Genomic DNA, 17,146 nt, shown 5'->3' with positions numbered 1-17,146 from the left:
GTCCCTTCGCTGAACAGAACTGCATGGATGTAGGCTACTGGTTATTCTATTCTATTCTAACTGTATGGGTGTAGGCTACTGGTTATTATATTCTATTCTAACTGTATGGGTGTAGGCTACTGGTTATTATATTCTATTCTAACTGTATGGGTGTAGGCTACTGGTTATTCTATTCTATTCTAACTGTATGGATGTAGGCTACTGGTTATTCTATTCTATTCTAACTGTATGGGTGTAGGCTACTGGTTATTCTATTCTATTCTAACTGTATGGATGTAGGCTACTGGTTATTCTATTGTATTCTTACTGTATGGATGTAGGCTACTGGTTATTCTATTCTATTCTAACTGTATGGGTGTAGACTACTGGCTATTCTATTCTATTCTAACTGTATGGGTGTAGGCTACTGGTTATTCTATTGTATTCTAACTGTATGGGTGTAGACTACTGGTTATTCTATTCTATTCTAACTGTATGGGTGTAGGCTACTGGTTATTATATTCTATTCTAACTGTATGGGTGTAGGCTACTGGTTATTATATTCTATTCTAACTGTATGGGTGTAGGCTACTGGTGTGAGGATTGGACATAGCTGATGGAGAGAGAACTGACTAAACATAAAAATCTAATATGTCATCTCAAAGCTGTGTTTCCATATTAGTGAACTCAGAGAAGGTGAGGTTGTTAAATCATTGTTATTCCCAAGTTTCACAAGCACATAGGAGACAGCCTGGGGGTGGGAATCATAGGGCAGGTCTGGAATCAGCCGTTCCATTCCAGCTGCTTAGTTGTGTAAGAAAATAAGTAACCGGGCAACCACCCCTCTCTTTGTCCATTAGTATGTAAATGTAATCATTGAGCTCTCGTCAAGTAAACACATTTGATTTCATTCCTCCACTCTATACCTTTGAGAAGAAAGGCTGATGAAATTTGCATGATTGGATCAGGTTCTACTCAATCTTTGTGTGTGTGTGATCTCTAATTAAAGAAGGAATAGACAGAAAGAAAGAAATATGACACACAGTATAGCCTACTGCTGTCCTGTGCTTTATTTACCTATCAAACATCATGTTTTGCCATGTCAGCTTTATCAGATTCCCTGCTGGGAAAAACCTTCAAGTATGCGCGGGACAGCATGCTGGATGCAAACATTTCCTTCTTGAATTTGAGTCTGTTTTGGTCCAGCACCAGTTTTGGGGGGATGTGCATATATCTCTGTCTGTAATCTCTGATGGCTCTTTTGCAGTTTCAGATCAGTCCAGGCCCTCTCCCTGGTCAAAGTGATAGTCTCGCTGCCCTGAAGGTAGATGAAATCACCCTCCACCCTGCTGGCCTGGTTCTACTGAGGGGCTGGTTCTGATGGGTGGGTCTGGTACTCTGTGTGGCTGGTCAGTGTCTCAGAATGAGGATATGTGGAGTGAATATCTAGTCTGACTGGACCAGAGACTACAGTATTGAAACTTCAAGTAGCATCAGATAACAAAGATGATGATGATGATGATGATGAAATGGACCTCAGCTCCCCAACATCCTGTCCTGGTCATTAGGACTAAGGCTGCTGTCTCTCGCCCAAGCTGCTGCACAGTCAGATCCAGGTGTGGATGGGCCCGTGTGTCGGGGTGGTCAGGCATGTGTCCATGTCCAGAATCTCATTAAAGCTCTATCCATTAACACATAGCAGGCAAATGGCACCCGGGTGCCACGTGGCAGGATGGTTAAGATAGAAGCTCATATTGAGAACGACCTCTCTGGCCCCTGCCCTTCAAGGCCTTTACTGACACCAGGACGATGTAGCACGGTGTGTAGGACACTGTAAATAGTATAGGACACTACAGCACGTATAGGAAATGATGTACAGTCTAGGATACTTTGAGCGCATAGGACACTGCATAGGACACGTGAAGGGTATAGGACATCATGTACAGTATACAGCAGACAGAGAGACAGAGATAGACAGATAGATAGATAGATAGATGGATAGATAGATAGATAGATAGATAGACAGACAGATAGACAGATAGATAGACAGATAGATAGATAGATAGATAGATAGATAGATAGATAGATAGATAGATAGATAGACAGATAGATAGATAGATAGATAGATAGATAGATAGATAGATAGATAGATAGATAGATAGATAGATATGACCTTTATTTATCCCTGAAGGGAAAATCTTTGATGACCCTTTAAAAGGTATAAGGGTATAGGACACTAGGACGACCGGTCCAGACATGTGTTCCCAAGCCTGGGGCCACGTGAGCCTGCTGACCCATGAGGCCTACAGAGTAAAGGTGGGGAGTTATGTAACTAAGGAAACAATATTTCATCACCTATAACTAATATTGATGAACAAGAGGCATATTTGACATTTCTATTCTCTGATTCTCCAGCGCCTCTGGGAGGATTCTACCAGTCTCCATGAACAGAATCAGTGTTGCCTGAGATTATGTAATGTTTAGCATTCCCCTAGAAGTTACCTACTCTGGTAAAAGGCCCTTCTATGTTATTCAGCCAGTAGCCTGTAGGTCTACCAGCAGAGGAGAGGGGGGAGGTGGGAGTAACCCACAGGTTATCATTCTCCATGAACGAATTAATCAAGACGGGAGAAAACAAGTATCAGTGATGTCATAGGAATGTGGTTGTAGTAATGACCATTTAAAAAGTGAAATAACAGGCCCATTATATTCAGAGCGAATTAAGTCCATCTAATCTAGAGAAATATGCACCGGGAGAGGGGGTGTGGGAGGAGGGGTTAGGGCTGGGAGGGTATACATTGCGCTCAGTGGTAGGCTGGGTTGGAACAGCGACAGATGTCTCCCAGCGTGTGGAGGCCCTCCTCGGATCAGCCCAGTTCGTGATTGTCCCTCTGGGAGAGAGAGGAGCCTGGACCTCAGAGCAGCTGTCAGTCGTGAAGTTTCCTCCTATTGTCCGTCGCAGCTCGGTTTCACACGGGAGATTTACACCAGATCCCCTCTCTCCTTCCGTGCGGTGCAAGGCAGATATCCAGGTTGGTAAACTTTATATCTCTCACCGGTTCGATTGAACGAATATTTCCATAGGCTATAATGGAGGAATGGGCAAGCAGCTATGTTTAAACGAAGGATGAGGAATTTGGAGGACAGACTTGGACAAAGATAGCCTATCCAGTGCTCTTTTCATTTTGCGTTCCTGCGGCTGGATTTTCACACAGATGATTTGCATTTAAAGTAGGCTAATCTTATTTAAACTATGCTACTATAACAACTGTAGGTCTACCTTTAGTTTCCCCGATGTTCAGAGGTAAGGTAGAAAGAGACCAGGGTAGACAGACTAGACCAGGGCAGAAGGCATCTTGGACATGGCTCTCTGGTGAGGGCTCGGGGCCAAATGCGCAGTCTAATGAATCAGAGGTTTGACTGGCATGACTGTGAAATGGTCCAAACATGAAGGCTGAAGGTTTTAACACCGGCATGCCACGCAGTTAAACATTTCCATCGTTATCTTTTGAGCTGTACAGAGACACGAGGGTCGGCGGGCTGTTGAGCAAAGACAAACCCAGGGTAGAGGAGGGTAGAGGAGGGTAGGGGGCTGGGTGGCGCATATTCGGGTTGGGGGATGGAGAGAGATGGTTGGTGTCTGGACTGGACTGTTGCTCTTTACTGCGAAGATAGTTTTACATTCTAAAGCAAACCTCCGTTAAGTTACTGAAACATAGCGGCTCTTACTCTGAACGGTTGTAAATCACAACTTATCGTAGCAGCTGCCTATTTCGGGGAAAGCAGTTTATCTACCAGTGTTCCTCGTAGCACGGATTTGCCTGCACTCTTTATTCGAGTTACTCTGTCTGAAACACACGCCTGCTTGTTTGGTGTAACACACGACTGCTTGTTTGGTCTAATCCACTATCTCAGTGTTTCTGCTCCGGCCTGCGGCCATAGATCAATCATCTTTTGTCGATTGAACCGCTTTCATTGTTTTCCTTACGGCGTAGATCATTGCAGAAATGTGCAATATGAGTATGAATGCAGCCTAGGCCAAGCCTGTGGTTTATTGAGTGCAACATTTTCTCAGTGTCGAATGAGAGGATTTAATTTATGGGGCTCAATCCACCGGATAGGTAATTAACTTAATTGTCTCGCTGACACCGCGGCACAGAGAAGCCTATCAGCGGATCAGACCATGATAACACACACGCGGATCAGACCATGATAACACACACGCGGATCAGACCATGATAACACACACGCGGATCAGACCATGATAACACACACGCGGATCAGACCATGATAACACACACGCGGATCAGACCATGATAACACACACGCGGATCAGACCATGATAACACACACGCGGATCAGACCATGATAACACACACGCGGATCGGACGGTGGCCTGTCAGGGCCTGGAACCACGCTGCCCATCCTTCTGATTGCCCCCCTGCAGCACAATAGCCTGTAGATCCCTGTGATCACATTTCACCGGTAGACGCCCCGTGCAGCAGTTCAATCAACCATGCCTGAGACTCTCCCTCCCATGATAGCTGGTGATGATAGTAGGCCACTCTCCCTCCCATGATAGCTGGTGATAATAGTAGGCCCACGAGTGATAGGCTACTTTCCAAAAACCCGCAGGTTGTGTCACAGACTTGGATTGGCACCTAAAATGATCAAACTGTCTCAACACAGTCCGGGTCGGTCTGCCCCTACACACAAATCCACACCACATTTCATTTTAAAACGATCTCCGTCCACACGAGCATTTTAGCACCGTTTCAGAAATAATGTCCTACTGTGCATGACCAATCACGTGTCTAATCAGTACACTGAGCATGCGCGTGCCAGTGTAAACAGGAAGCAGCAGATTGTCTACTGTTGCTTACTTGCAGAAAATACTACAGAGGTACTCAGCTAATACACCGTCCAGGCTCTTTTACGTAGGCTACATCCACGGGCACCCTCCTTCCACATGTGGACATAACATTGGGCCTGATCAAGTCAAGACTAATCTCAACATTCAAAAGTTGTCTGGCCATTCCTCTGGAACCACAACTTCATTGATAAAATCATCCCACCAGGTACTGGTTCTTACTGGCCTCACTCAACCTGAGCTCTGTGTAGGGCTGGTCACATCGCTGGACACGGGAACTGTCACAAATCGCTGGCATAACAGCTTGCTTCCTGCACATGTAGGCAGTAGTAGCATCATAAAATGCTGAATTTAACTGCACAGCGGCTACTAGCATAGACAACAAGGTCAGATTTGTTATCCATGTTGAATTAACCCCTGCAGTCAATGCTGATGTCACTCATTTTCTTCCAGAAAAGGGTCACATGATATGAGGTGACAAATCAGGGAAGGACACGTCGTGACTGATAAGACCCAATCAGCGTGCGTGTCAATGTTATCATTTTCAATTTCAGGGGCTTGAAAACACTGGAGTAGTGTGGATGCTAGGCGTAAAAGTAGAAAAAGTTATGCATTTTAAAACGAAAACGTATTAGTGTGGATGTAGCAAAAAAGCATATTGAGTTTCTCCTGCTACTTATTTGACAGTAACATGTCTCAACAGTCATGTCTGTTTTCCATTTGGAAGGTAAATATTTAAATATGTTTTGTGAGTACACTGATGCCCTGGGCCATTGTCATCCAGAAACCCGGTAGGCAAGCAGAACTACCAGTTCTCTATTCTGAAAGGGAAGTTCCTCTGTTGAAATCATCCCTTCCTCTGAAATGCAAAACAGAGGACGGAATGCATGAGTGAATAAGTGAAGGAATGAGTGAGTGATTGCGGCCTTGGTCAACTATGGACTTTAAATATTTGAAGTACATTTGGTATGCTTCATTCAAATCTATTCACTGCATGCAGATTTGGACCTGGTGACACCCTTCAGTTTCACCTAATTATATTTATTTCTAATCCATATAGAAGCCAGCTCTGAATGAGCACTGTAACAGGCCAGCCTCTTACTGTCCATGACATAGAAGTGTATGTGTGTGTGCGCGTGTGTGTGTGTGTGTGTGTGGGGGGGGGGGTGACCATGCTGTGTGTGTGTGTGAAGGTGACTGCAGGATTATGTAGAACAGAAGTGTGTGTGTGTGGTGCCATTAAATGTTATCTTATCCCTACCTTGTCTTGTTCTAACCTTATCCCTACCTTGTCTGGGTCTAACCTCACCATTCTACTGGGCATTCTACAAGTCAAGGCACAGAACAGAAGCATTATCAGAGGCATATTTCAAAGTCCTTATTGACAGAACACTCACATGATCTCACTGAAACTAGCTCTAGGTGACCAGGCTTGTTGAACAGGTCCTGGTCGTGTCATGCATGATTTTTCAAGCTCTCTTTCTCTTTCTCTCTCTTTCTCTTGTTTTTCACTCTCCTCCCCCCCCCCCCCCCCCCCAACACCATCCAGGATTTTTTTTTGACGCAAGTGCCCAACCAGTGCTGAATAGATATTCACTAAGAATCAGACTCCTCCAGGCTGGTACCAGACTGGTTCTAGACTGGTTCTGGACCGGTACTAACCCTTCAATCATCCCCCTCTCTCCAGGAGTCGCCATGGGAGGCAAGCTGAGCAAGAAGAAGAAGGTATATGAAGTCAGCGACCCCAAGGAGAAGAAGGATGAGATCACAGCGGCAGCCGTCAGTGTCGTGGAGTCCGTCCAGGCTGCCGTGGCCAGCTCCGCCCCCGCACCGGTCGCCGAGGTGACGGCGGCGGCGGTCCCAGCCGTGTCGGCGGCGGTGGAGTCGGCGGTGGCCACGGTGCAGGAAGCTGTACAGGAAGTTGTGACGGGAGTAGAGGAAGCATTCAAGGGGGGGGAGGAGCCTGTGGCCACCACCACAGAAGAGCCTGTACCTGCAGAACCTGAGGCACCAGCTGCAGAACCGGAAGCACCAGTCGCAGAACCCGAGGCACCAGCCGCAGAACCGGAAGCACCAGTCGCAGAACCTGAGGCACCAGCTGCAGAACCGGAAGCACCAGTCGCAGAACCCGAGGCACCAGCCGCAGAACCGGAAGCACCAGTCGCAGAACCTGAGGCACCAGCTGCAGAACCGGAAGCACCAGTCGCAGAACCTGAGGCACCAGCTGCAGAACCGGAAGCACCAGTCGCAGAACCTGAGGCACCAGCCGCAGAACCGGAAGCACCAGTCGCAGAACCCGAGGCACGAGTCGCAGAACCGGAAGCACCGGCTGCAGAACCCGAGGCACCAACCGCAGAACCGGAAGCACCAGTCGCAGAACCCGAGGCACGAGTCGCAGAGCCGGAAGCACCAGCTGCTGCCCCTGAGGAGCCTCCTGCAGCTGAGCCAGAGCCCGTCACAGACACTCCCACAGAACCTGCTGCCCCAGAACCAGAACCTGTCACAGAGCCAGAACCCACACCAGAGACTGTTACTGAGCCAGCGCCTGCTGCCCCTGAGCCCGCAAAACCAGAACCTGCTGCTCCTGAGCCTGCAGCAGAACCAGAACCTGCTTCCCCTGAGCCCGCAGTAGAACCAGAACCTGCTGTCCCTGAGCCCGCAGCAGAACCAGAACCTGCTGCCCCTGAGCCTGCAGCAGAACCAGAACCAGAGACTGTTACTGAGCCTGAGGTGACGCTGGAGGCTGTTGCGGAAGTGGAGGCTGCCCCCCCGGCCCCAGAGGAGCCGGCGCCTGTAGCTGCAGCAGCAGAGGTCCCGGCTGAGGAGCCGGCCCTGGAGGCCCCCAGTGAGGCAGAGCCCATCCCTGAGATTGTCATCTCCGAGTCAGCTTCCACCAATGAGATCTCAGCCGAGGTGGAGGCTGAGGCCCCAGCACCTGAGGCCCCAGCACCTGAGGCCCCAGCACCTGAGGCCCCAGCACCTGAGGCCCCAGCACCTGAGGCCCCAGCACCTGAGGTCCCAGCACCTGAGGTCCCAGCACCTGAAGCCCCAGCAGAAGAGGCCCCAGCACCTGAGGTTCCAGCAGCAGAAGCCCCAGCACCTGAGGTCCCAGCACCTGAGGTCCCAGCACCTGAGGTCCCAGCACCTGAGGCCCCAGCAGAAGAGGCCCCAGCACCTGAGGCCCCAACAGAAGAGGCCCCAGCACCTGAGGCCCCAGCAGAAGAGGCCCCAAAACCTGAGGCCGCTGCACCTGAGGCCGCTGCACCTGAGGCCGCTGCACCTGAGGCCGCTGCACCTGAGGCCGCTGCACCTGAGGCCGCTGCACCTGAGGCCGCTGCTCCTGAGGCCGCTGCACCTGAGGCCGCTGCTCCTGAGGCCCCAGCACCTGAGCCTGCTGCTCCTGAGGCCGCTGCTCCTGAGGCCGCTGCTCCTGAGGCCCCAGCACCTGAGCCTGCTGCTGCAGAGGTCCAGGAAGAAGCCCCAGCACCTAAGGCCCCAGCTGCTGTGGAGGAGCCCCAGCTGGAGAACGGGGAGGTGCAGAGCGCTGCTGTGAACGGGGAGAGTACGGAGGCGGAGTCTGTGAGCCAGGAGGAGGTGGTCCTCCAGAGTGACTGTGAACTGAAAAAGGTGGCCCCTGAGGCCCCAGAGGGCCTGGGAGGAGTGCTGGAGACCCTGAGCTCTGTGGTCAGCCAGGTAGTCGACCTTATCTGAGGCGAAGCTCCAGGACGTCCATCAGACCACCTCCCTCTACAGGCTCTGAAGGTCAGAGCACCACTACGCCTCCGGTGGTGACTCGGGCTACAGAAACATTCTGGTTAACCAAAAACGAATTACAACCACTCAAGAATAGAGAGAACAAGAGAGAGAGAGAGAAAGAGAGATTGGAGCGAGACTGATGGAGAGTTGTGACCCCACCCTGGTTCAGAGGGGAGGCCTGTGGCTGTAGGGTTTTAATGTGGAGGGCAATGAGAGAGGGATGAAGACGGGAACATCCAGACAGCAGAGTCAAACAATCTGGACTTTAACAATGGAAATGATGAATGGGATGATAGTCTTGTCATTGTGTGTGAGCCTGATGATAATTAAAGGTTTATTGGAATAGCATTCTATGGTATATAATCTAATTTAGACTTTATCATATCCTGTCGATAACTGTATGAAAAGTCTTTGAATGAAATGTTTTGGCCTTTTATAATGGTGCAAACTGTGAGGAATGTTTATTTGAACTTGATGGTTGGAGATAATAAAGACTGTTCTACTGTATACCTGAATCCTTCGTCCCTCCTTCCTTCCTTCCTTCCACCATCCACCCACATGTACCTCTCTAGCCTTTACACCATCCACCCACATGTACCTCTCTAGCCTTTACACCATCCACCCACATGTACCTCTCTAGCCTTTACACCATCCACCCACATGTACCTCTCTAGCCTTTACACCATCCACCCACATGTACCTCTCTAGCCTTTACACCATCCACCCACATGTACCTCTCTAGCCAGCTTAGGCAGGACTGGGCTGGGGTAGGGTTGAGGCAGTGCTGGGGCAGGGTTGGGGCAGTGCTGGGGTAGGGTTGGGGTAGGGTTGGGGCAGTGCTGGGGCAGTGCTGGGGCAGGTTTGGGGCAGGGTTGGGGCAGGGTTGGGGCAGTGCTGGGGCAGGGTTGGGGCAGGGTTGAGGCAGTGCTGGGGCAGGGTTGGGGCAGTGTTGGGGCAGGGTTGGGGCAGGGTTGGGGCAGGGCTGGGGCAGGGCTGGGGCAGTGCTGGGGCAGGGTTGGGGCAGGGTTGGGGCAGTGCTGGGGCAGGGTTGAGGCAGTGCTGGGGCAGGGTTGAGGCAGTGTTGGGGCAGGGTTGGGGCAGGGTTGGGGCAGGGTTGGGGTAGGGTTGGGGCAGTGTTGGGGCAGGATTGAGGCAGGGTTGAGGCAGTGCTGGGGCAGGGTTGAGGCAGGGTTGGGGCAGGGTTGGGGCAGTGCTGGGGCAGGGTGGGGGCAGGGTTGAGGCAGTGCTGGGGCAGGGTTGGGGCAGTGCTGGGGCAGGGTTGGGGCAGTGCTGGGGCAGGGTTGGGGCAGGGTTGAGGCAGGTTTGGGGCAGGGTTGGGGCAGGGTGGGGGCAGGGTTGGGGCAGTGCTGGGGCAGGGTTGGGGCAGTGCTGGGGCAGGGTTGAGGCAGGGTTGGGGCAGTGCTGGGGCAGGGTTGGGGCAGTGCTGGGGCAGGGTTGGGGCAGTGTTGGGGCAGGGTTGGGGTAGGGTTGGGGCAGTGTTGGGGCAGTGTTGGGGCAGGATTGAGGCAGGGTTGAGGCAGTGCTGGGGCAGGGTTGAGGCAGGGTTGGGGCAGTGCTGGGGCAGGGTTGGGGCAGGGTTGAGGCAGGTTTGGGGCAGGGTTGGGGCAGGGTGGGGGCAGGGTTGGGGCAGTGCTGGGGCAGGGTTGGGGCAGGGTTGGGGCAGGGTTGGGGCAGGGTTGGGGCAGGGTTGAGGCAGGGTTGGGGCAGTGCTGGGGCAGGGTTGGGGCAGGGTTGGGGCAGTGTTGGGGCAGGTTTGGGGCAGGGTTGGGGCAGGGTTGGGGCAGTGCTGGGGCAGTGCTGGGGCAGGGTTGGGGCAGGGTTGGGGCAGTGCTGGGGCAGTGTTGGGGCAGGTTTGGGGCAGGGTTGGGGCAGGGTTGGGGCAGTGCTGGGGCAGGGTTGAGGCAGGGTTGGGGCAGGGTTGGGGCAGTGCTGGGGCAGGGTTGGGGCAGGGTTGGGGCAGTGCTGGGGCAGGGTTGGGGCAGGGTTGGGGCAGGGTTGAGGCAGGGTTGGGGCAGTGCTGGGGCAGGGTTGGGGCAGTGCTGGGGCAGGGTTGAAGCAGGGTTGGGGCAGGGTTGGGGCAGTGCTGGGGCAGGGTTGGGGCAGGGTTGGGGCAGTGCTGGGGCAGGGTTGGGGCAGGGTTGGGGCAGTGCTGGGGCAGGGTTGGGGCAGGGTTGGGGCAGTGCTGGGGCAGGGTTGGGGCAGGGTTGGGGCAGTGCTGGGGCAGGGTTGGGGCAGGGTTGGGGTAGGGTTGGGGCAGTGCTGGGGCAGGGTTGGGGCAGGGTTGGGGTAGGGTGGGGGCAGGGTTGGGGCAGGGTGGGGGCAGGGTGGGGGCAGGGTTGGGGTAGGGTTGGGGCAGTGCTGGGGCAGGGTTGGGGCAGGGTTGGGGCAGTGCTGGGGCAGGGTTGGGGCAGGGTGGGGGCAGGGTTGAGGCAGTGCTGGGGCAGTGCTGGGGCAGGGTTGGGGCAGGGTTGGGGCAGGGTTGGGGCAGGGTTGGGGCAGTGCTGGGGCAGTGCTGGGGCAGGGTTGGGGCAGGGTTGGGGCAGGGTTGGGGCAGTGCTGGGGCAGGGTTGGGGCAGTGCTGGGGCAGTGCTGGGGCAGGGTTGGGGCAGTGCTGGGGCAGTGCTGGGGCAGTGCTGGGGCAGTGCTGGGGCAGGGTTGGGGCAGTGCTGGGGCAGTGCTGGGGCAGGGTTGGGGCAGTGCTGGGGCAGGGTTGGGGTAGGGTTGGGGCAGGGTTGGGGCAGGGTGGGGGCAGGGTTGGGGCAGGGTTGGGGCAGGGTTGGGGCAGGGTGGGGGCAGGGTTGGGGCAGGGTTGGGGCAGGGTGGGGGCAGGGTTGGGGCAGTGCTGGGGCAGGGTTGAAGCAGGGTTGGGGCAGGGTTGGGGCAGTGCTGGGGCAGGGTTGAGGCAGGGTTGGGGCAGGGTTGGGGCAGGGTTGGGACAGTGCTGGGGCAGGGTTGGGGCAGTGCTGGGGCAGTGCTGGGGCAGGGTTGGGGCAGGGTTGGGGCAGTGCTGGGGCAGGTTTGGGGCAGTGCTGGGGCAGGGTTGGGGCAGGGTTGAGGCAGTGCTGGGGCAGGGTTGGGGCAGGGTTGGGGCAGGGTGGGGGCAGTGCTGGGGCAGGGTTGGGGTAGGGTTGGGGCAGTGCTGGGGCAGGGTTGAGGCAGTGCTGGGGCAGGGTTGGGGCAGTGCTGGGGCAGGGTTGAGGCAGTGCTGGGGCAGTGCTGGATTGAGGTTGGAGCTGCAAGCTGGAGCTGGGAGTTGGGAGCTGCAGCTAGAACTCAGACTACTAATGTTAGAGGTAGCAGACCACACCCACCTTTCATTTGCATCGTCAAGCTAACATGGCCACTGAAGCTAAGAGTCTCGTACTGATTGGTTGACTACATTCATGCCTACAGTATTTCGATCACTTTGTGTGTTGCACAGAACATTGTCTTCTCGAGTTTACCTCTGTATGGTTGTATGGTCAATACGTAGAACCAGTGTTGTGTGACACTGTCGTCTTGCCAGTTTCATATGTCTTGGTTTCCATCCAGTGAATATGGAATACCTCTATATCCCCCAGAATTCTCCTTGGCTTTTAAGATGCCCTAGGGCAGGAAGAGTGTATTCTAGACATGGTCCCAGGAAGTTATTATATTATGGATGGACCGTGCCAGGTCCAGCTGGAGTTATTATAGTAGGGATGTACCTCTGACACCAGGTCTGGCTCAGTCTCACCCAGACTCCAAGCAGCAGCACACACTCCCCACATCACAGAGCAGGGCTGGGGGAGGGGCTGGGGGAGGGGCTGGGGGAGGGGCTGGGGGAGGGGCTGGAATGTGAGCAGGAGGATGGGGGGATGGGGGCCCTGAGATGAGGCAGAGAAAGAGAGGAGAGGGGAGGGGAGAGGAGAGGAGAGGAGAGGAGAGGAGAGGAGAGGAGAGGAGGGGAGAGGAGAGGAGAGGAGAGGAGAGGAGAGGAGAGGAGAGGAGGGGAGAGGAGAGGAGAGGAGAGGAGAGGAGAGGAGAGGAGAGGAGAGGAGAGGAGAGGAGAGGAGAGGAGAGGAGAGGAAGACAGGGTGTGACACTAATTCTGTCACATGACTTTTAGCAGCACACCTGAGAGCATGGTGGCCTGCTGTCCTCACACACACACACACGCACGCACGCACGCACGCACACACACACACACACACACACACACACACACACACACACACACACACAGCCACAGCCACACCCTCACACACACACACACACACACACACACACACACACACACAAACGAGAGGATATGTCCCACAGAGGCGCTAAAGCACATGCATTAGCAAGGGGGAGTCAAATGATTTGCGTTTGTGTTTGCATTAGAGCGCCGATGTGTGTGTGTGTGTGTGTGTGTGTGTGTGTGTGTTTGCGTTTGCATTAGAACGCTGGTATGTATGTGTGTGTGTATGTGTGTGTGTGTGTGTGTGTGTGTGTGTGTGTGTGTGTGTGTGTGTGTGTGAAAGAGAGCTCTTCCATACCTAGTAGAATGTGTTCAGCCTATGAGGTGGATGGTGTGCAGCTATCCCAGACTCCCCTGCTCCAGCACACTCCCAGGTTCCCCTGCTCCAGCACACTCAGCTATCCCAGGTTCCCCTGCTCCAGCACACTCAGCTATCCCAGGTTCCCCTGCTCCAGCACACTCAGCTATCCCAGGTTCCCCTGCTCCAGCACACTCCCAGACTCCCCCCTGCTCCAGCACACTCAGCTATCCCAGGTTCCCCTGCTCCAGCACACTCAGCTATCCCAGGTTCCCCTGCTCCAGCACACTCAGCTATCCCAGGTTCCCCTGCTCCAGCACACTCCCAGGTTCCCCCTGCTCCAGCACACTCAGCTATCCCAGGTTCCCCTGCTCCAGCACACTCCCAGGTTCCCCCTGCTCCAGCAAGCTCCCAGCTTAATAGAGAATGTTCTGGAAGTCGCGGGGGGGCAGCAGGCTGGTTCGCTTTTCCTCTCTCTCTCTCTCTCTCTCTCTCTCTCTCTCTCTCTCTCTCTCTCTCTCTCTCTCTCTCTCTCTCTCTCTCTCTCTCTCTCTCTCTCTCTCTCTCTCTCTCTCTCTCTCTGACAGATGATTCCAGTGAGGATACCCATGAGACCGGCTGCTGATAGAGATTCCTCTGGTACTGAAGGGTGTGCTGGGTGTCTGGGGTCGGTCAGCTGGTCATGGGCAGTGGGGGGTGGGGGCGGCTGCTCATGTTCACATTGACTTTATTCAAATGTTGTCTTTTCTTCCCTGTAGAGACTCCTACAGGTTAGTCAGAAGATTAGAACAGGGTTGAGAGCTCTCTTCTAAATCAGGATTGTGAGAAGGGCCCCTGACAGCCTTCCTCTCCCCCCTGAACCCTCCCTGAATGCAGGCTTTGAGGGGGAGGGGCGCAAGAGCCACCTCCGAAACCCCACAGTTACATAACCCCAGGCCAAAGCAAACTCCCTGCATCAAATATTAAACAACTGGCTGCTTGTCTGTACCCAGTGCCAGGGGGACAGTCCTAAAAGGGGCAGATTTGAACATAAAGAGGTTAAAGGGATAGTTCTCCCTTTTTTTCCCCATTCAAAATTACAACTTATCAGTGGGAGCTGTTATCCAAGTTTACACAACCGCTTGATCCCTAGATCCCTTGATCTCTCTCTCTCTCCCAGGGTCTTTCCCTGCGTCCAGCTGTACAGCCAGCACTATGGAGGGCATAGTTGTCAGCTCAGCTGCATCGCCTGGTAACACCAACACTATAGGTTCTGTAGGCTGGCTCTGCCACCCTGGCACACTGCTCAAACTCACTTCCTGTTCCTTTCTCCTACTTAAGCTACTCCTCACCAGAGCCTTTCAGAGAAACACAGACTGAAAACCTCTCAATCTAAAGCTTGTGTGTGTGTATGTGTGTGTGTGTGTGTGTATGTGTGTGTGTGTGTGTGTGTCTAACAAACAATGGGTTTTGAAAGCTCGGCGCTACCGTTAAGTGATCTTTTTAGCTGTTTTTTGTGGCATCGTCATTATTTTTCGAGGTAGTCTTCTTCAACTGCCATACAACTCCGCATAGCGGACAGCGCCCCATCTGGTCGGAAATCCTCGAAACTACCTCGAAAAATAATGACGATGCCACAAAAAACGGATAAAAAGATCACTTAATGGTAGCGCGAGCTTTCAAAACCCATTGTTTGTTAGAATAGGCGTTTCTGCTTTGGTGAGTGGCTTTGAAATGTTTATTTGACTTTTAAATATGAGCGCCAAGCGCCGCCAACTTGGCGACTATTTAAAAGTCAAAATGTCCTATGTTGGTAGAAAGAACTGTGGTAGCAGATGCTACGTCTTCAGCGCACTCACAGTTCCTGAGCTAGGCTATAATCAAAGATATAACAATAATAAACTATTTAAACAGATTTAAAAAATAATAAGAATAATAAGAATAATTTCACTACAATATCCTACTTACCCATGGTTTAAGTACTTCCGAATCCGAATAATTAGCTGTCAAATACAAATACAAATACAAATACAAATAGTGGGCTCCCGGCACACCCCTACTCTGTAATGCACAAAACAAATATTTTAACCTGTACTAGTCAGATACATATGCCAGGGAAGCCAGGAATAGGGCTAAACATGAAATTCAGTGTCCAAATCCTTTAACGGTAGCTGTTGGTGGCTAAATCAGTTAGCTAATGTTACAAATATGATTCCTGTAGCTATATTGATGCTGTTGGTTGAACTTCTGTTTCTCAGGAATAAATTGAGACAAACTCAAACTCCCAGCAAAACAGCTACAGGATTCATCGCAACGTTAACTAACTGCTTTAGCCACCAATAGCTACTGTCTTCTTCACGTCTTCTCCTTCGGTAAAAGACGACAGCGTTGTATTGTGGTATAGTGGACAAATTGAAGGGTACATCTTCTGTCCACTAGAAATTGCTGTGAATTGTGGATATTTTGTAGTGGACTATATAGTGAATGAAATAAACCGTTGAGAATTCGAACACTAGAAAAAAATGGCGGACACACTGTATAGTGCACCATATAAGGAATAGGGAACTGTTTTGAACACAGTTTAGAAATGGTTCTCTGGAAGCATAGATCTCCGCCCATGAATGCATTTCGTGGTTCTGTGCACATGCATGTGTTTGCGAGCGGGGCATGTTTGGTATTGGTGCATTCATTAGGTCAAGAGCTTTATGTCAGTTCAAACCCTGTGTCTCTGTGACCTTTGCACATCGAGATATGGCCCTTTCAACCTCCTGCCCCCTTCTCCATTGATAATGAATGGGAGGGGGTCCAAAAAATGAATGGAGGTGAATGGGCAGCCGTGTTTTGGCGGCTCTGTGGCGCCCCCCTCAGGATGCAGCCGGCAGAGGGCGGGGGTTGGTGCACTCTGGGCTCTCCCCCCTCACCCCCCAGTCCAAACCCTCTAGCGCCTCTACATGGGGAACTGGCTTCGCTCAAAGTTTTGTTTGAATTTGTGGAGCTGCCCCGTGATTTGGATTTAACGGGTTCTAAGTTGGCCCACACTACACCCTCCACCCCAAAAATAAACACACACCACCAAAAACATTACTTTTCGCCCTGTGCTGTCGCTGGGGTGGAGGTAATCAATACTTGCACAATACGCTGTGATGGGATGTGTATTCCTTATTTCTCTGCTCTTGGCTGCTCTGGATCAGTGTGGGAGCATTAGCCACCTTACTACGAGCTTCTATGGTCACATGATCAGGAGGACAGCAGAGATCTGTTGGTGATTCTGTGATTCCTGCAGTAACAGAGGCAGAGCTGAAAGCACAGAGAAGAAAAAGGAACTTGATTGAATGTCATGTAAACCAAGATCCTGGGGAAGATCCCCAATGAAACCAGACCTTCACACGCACATACACATACACACACACACACACACACACACACACACACACACACACACACACACACACACACACACTCTCTCTTTCTCTCTCTCTGTCTCTCTCTCTCTCCATGCGCTCACATGGAGTCCCCTTTTACACATTCAGATTAATCTGTCTCCATCAGCAATATTCTGTTACCTCACAACAAGCTTCCCCTCTCTCTATCCTTCCATCCCTCTAACTCTCTCTATCCTTCCAGCCCTCTAACTCTCTCTATCCTTCCAGCCCTCTAACTCTCTCTATCCTTCCAGCCCTCTAACTCTCTCTATCCTTCCAGCCCTCTAACTCTCTCTATCCTTCCAGCCCTCTAACTCTCTCTATCCTTCCATCCCTCTAACTCTCTCTATCCTTCCAGCCCTCTAACTCTCTCTATCCTTCCAGCCCTCTAACTCTCTCTATCCTTCCAGCCCTCTAACTCTCTCTATCCTTCCAGCCCTCTAACTCTCTCTATCCTTCCATCCCTCTAACTCTCTCTATCCTTCCAGCCCTCTAACTCTCTCTATCCTTCCATCCCTCTAACTCTCTCTATCCTTCCATCCCTCTAACTCTCTCTCTCCTTCCAGCCCTCTAACTCTCTCTATCCTTCCATCCCTCTAACTCTCTCTATCCTTCCAGCC

The 17,146-nt window shown here is 52.4% G+C and overlaps 1 protein-coding gene across 2 annotated transcripts; it reads left to right on the top strand.

Annotated features, from left to right (window-relative positions):
• The first annotated feature begins 8 nt into the window (after positions 1 to 8).
• Positions 9 to 9,112, top strand: LOC311307819 (uncharacterized protein). 2 transcript variants are annotated; one of them, XM_084436694.1, is made up of 3 exons: positions 9 to 29; positions 1,247 to 1,363; positions 6,537 to 9,112. In XM_084436694.1, the coding sequence occupies exons 2-3, from the start codon at positions 1,360 to 1,362 to the stop codon at positions 8,558 to 8,560; spliced, it is 2,028 nt and encodes a 675-aa protein (XP_084292820.1). In that variant the 5' UTR covers positions 9 to 29; positions 1,247 to 1,359; the 3' UTR covers positions 8,561 to 9,112. The 2 variants fall into 2 exon arrangements, with proteins under 2 accessions (XP_084292820.1, XP_084292821.1); XM_084436695.1 differs by lacking the exons at positions 9 to 29; positions 1,247 to 1,363 and adding an exon at positions 2,879 to 3,011.
• Positions 9,113 to 17,146: the final 8,034 nt, after the last annotated feature.

Source organism: Borostomias antarcticus (assembly GCF_949987555.1).
Source record: "Borostomias antarcticus genome assembly, chromosome: 4".
Lineage (NCBI taxonomy): Eukaryota > Metazoa > Chordata > Actinopteri > Stomiiformes > Stomiidae > Borostomias > Borostomias antarcticus.
Note: the sequence above shows the minus strand (reverse complement) of the source record. Positions and strands in the feature narration are given on the sequence as shown.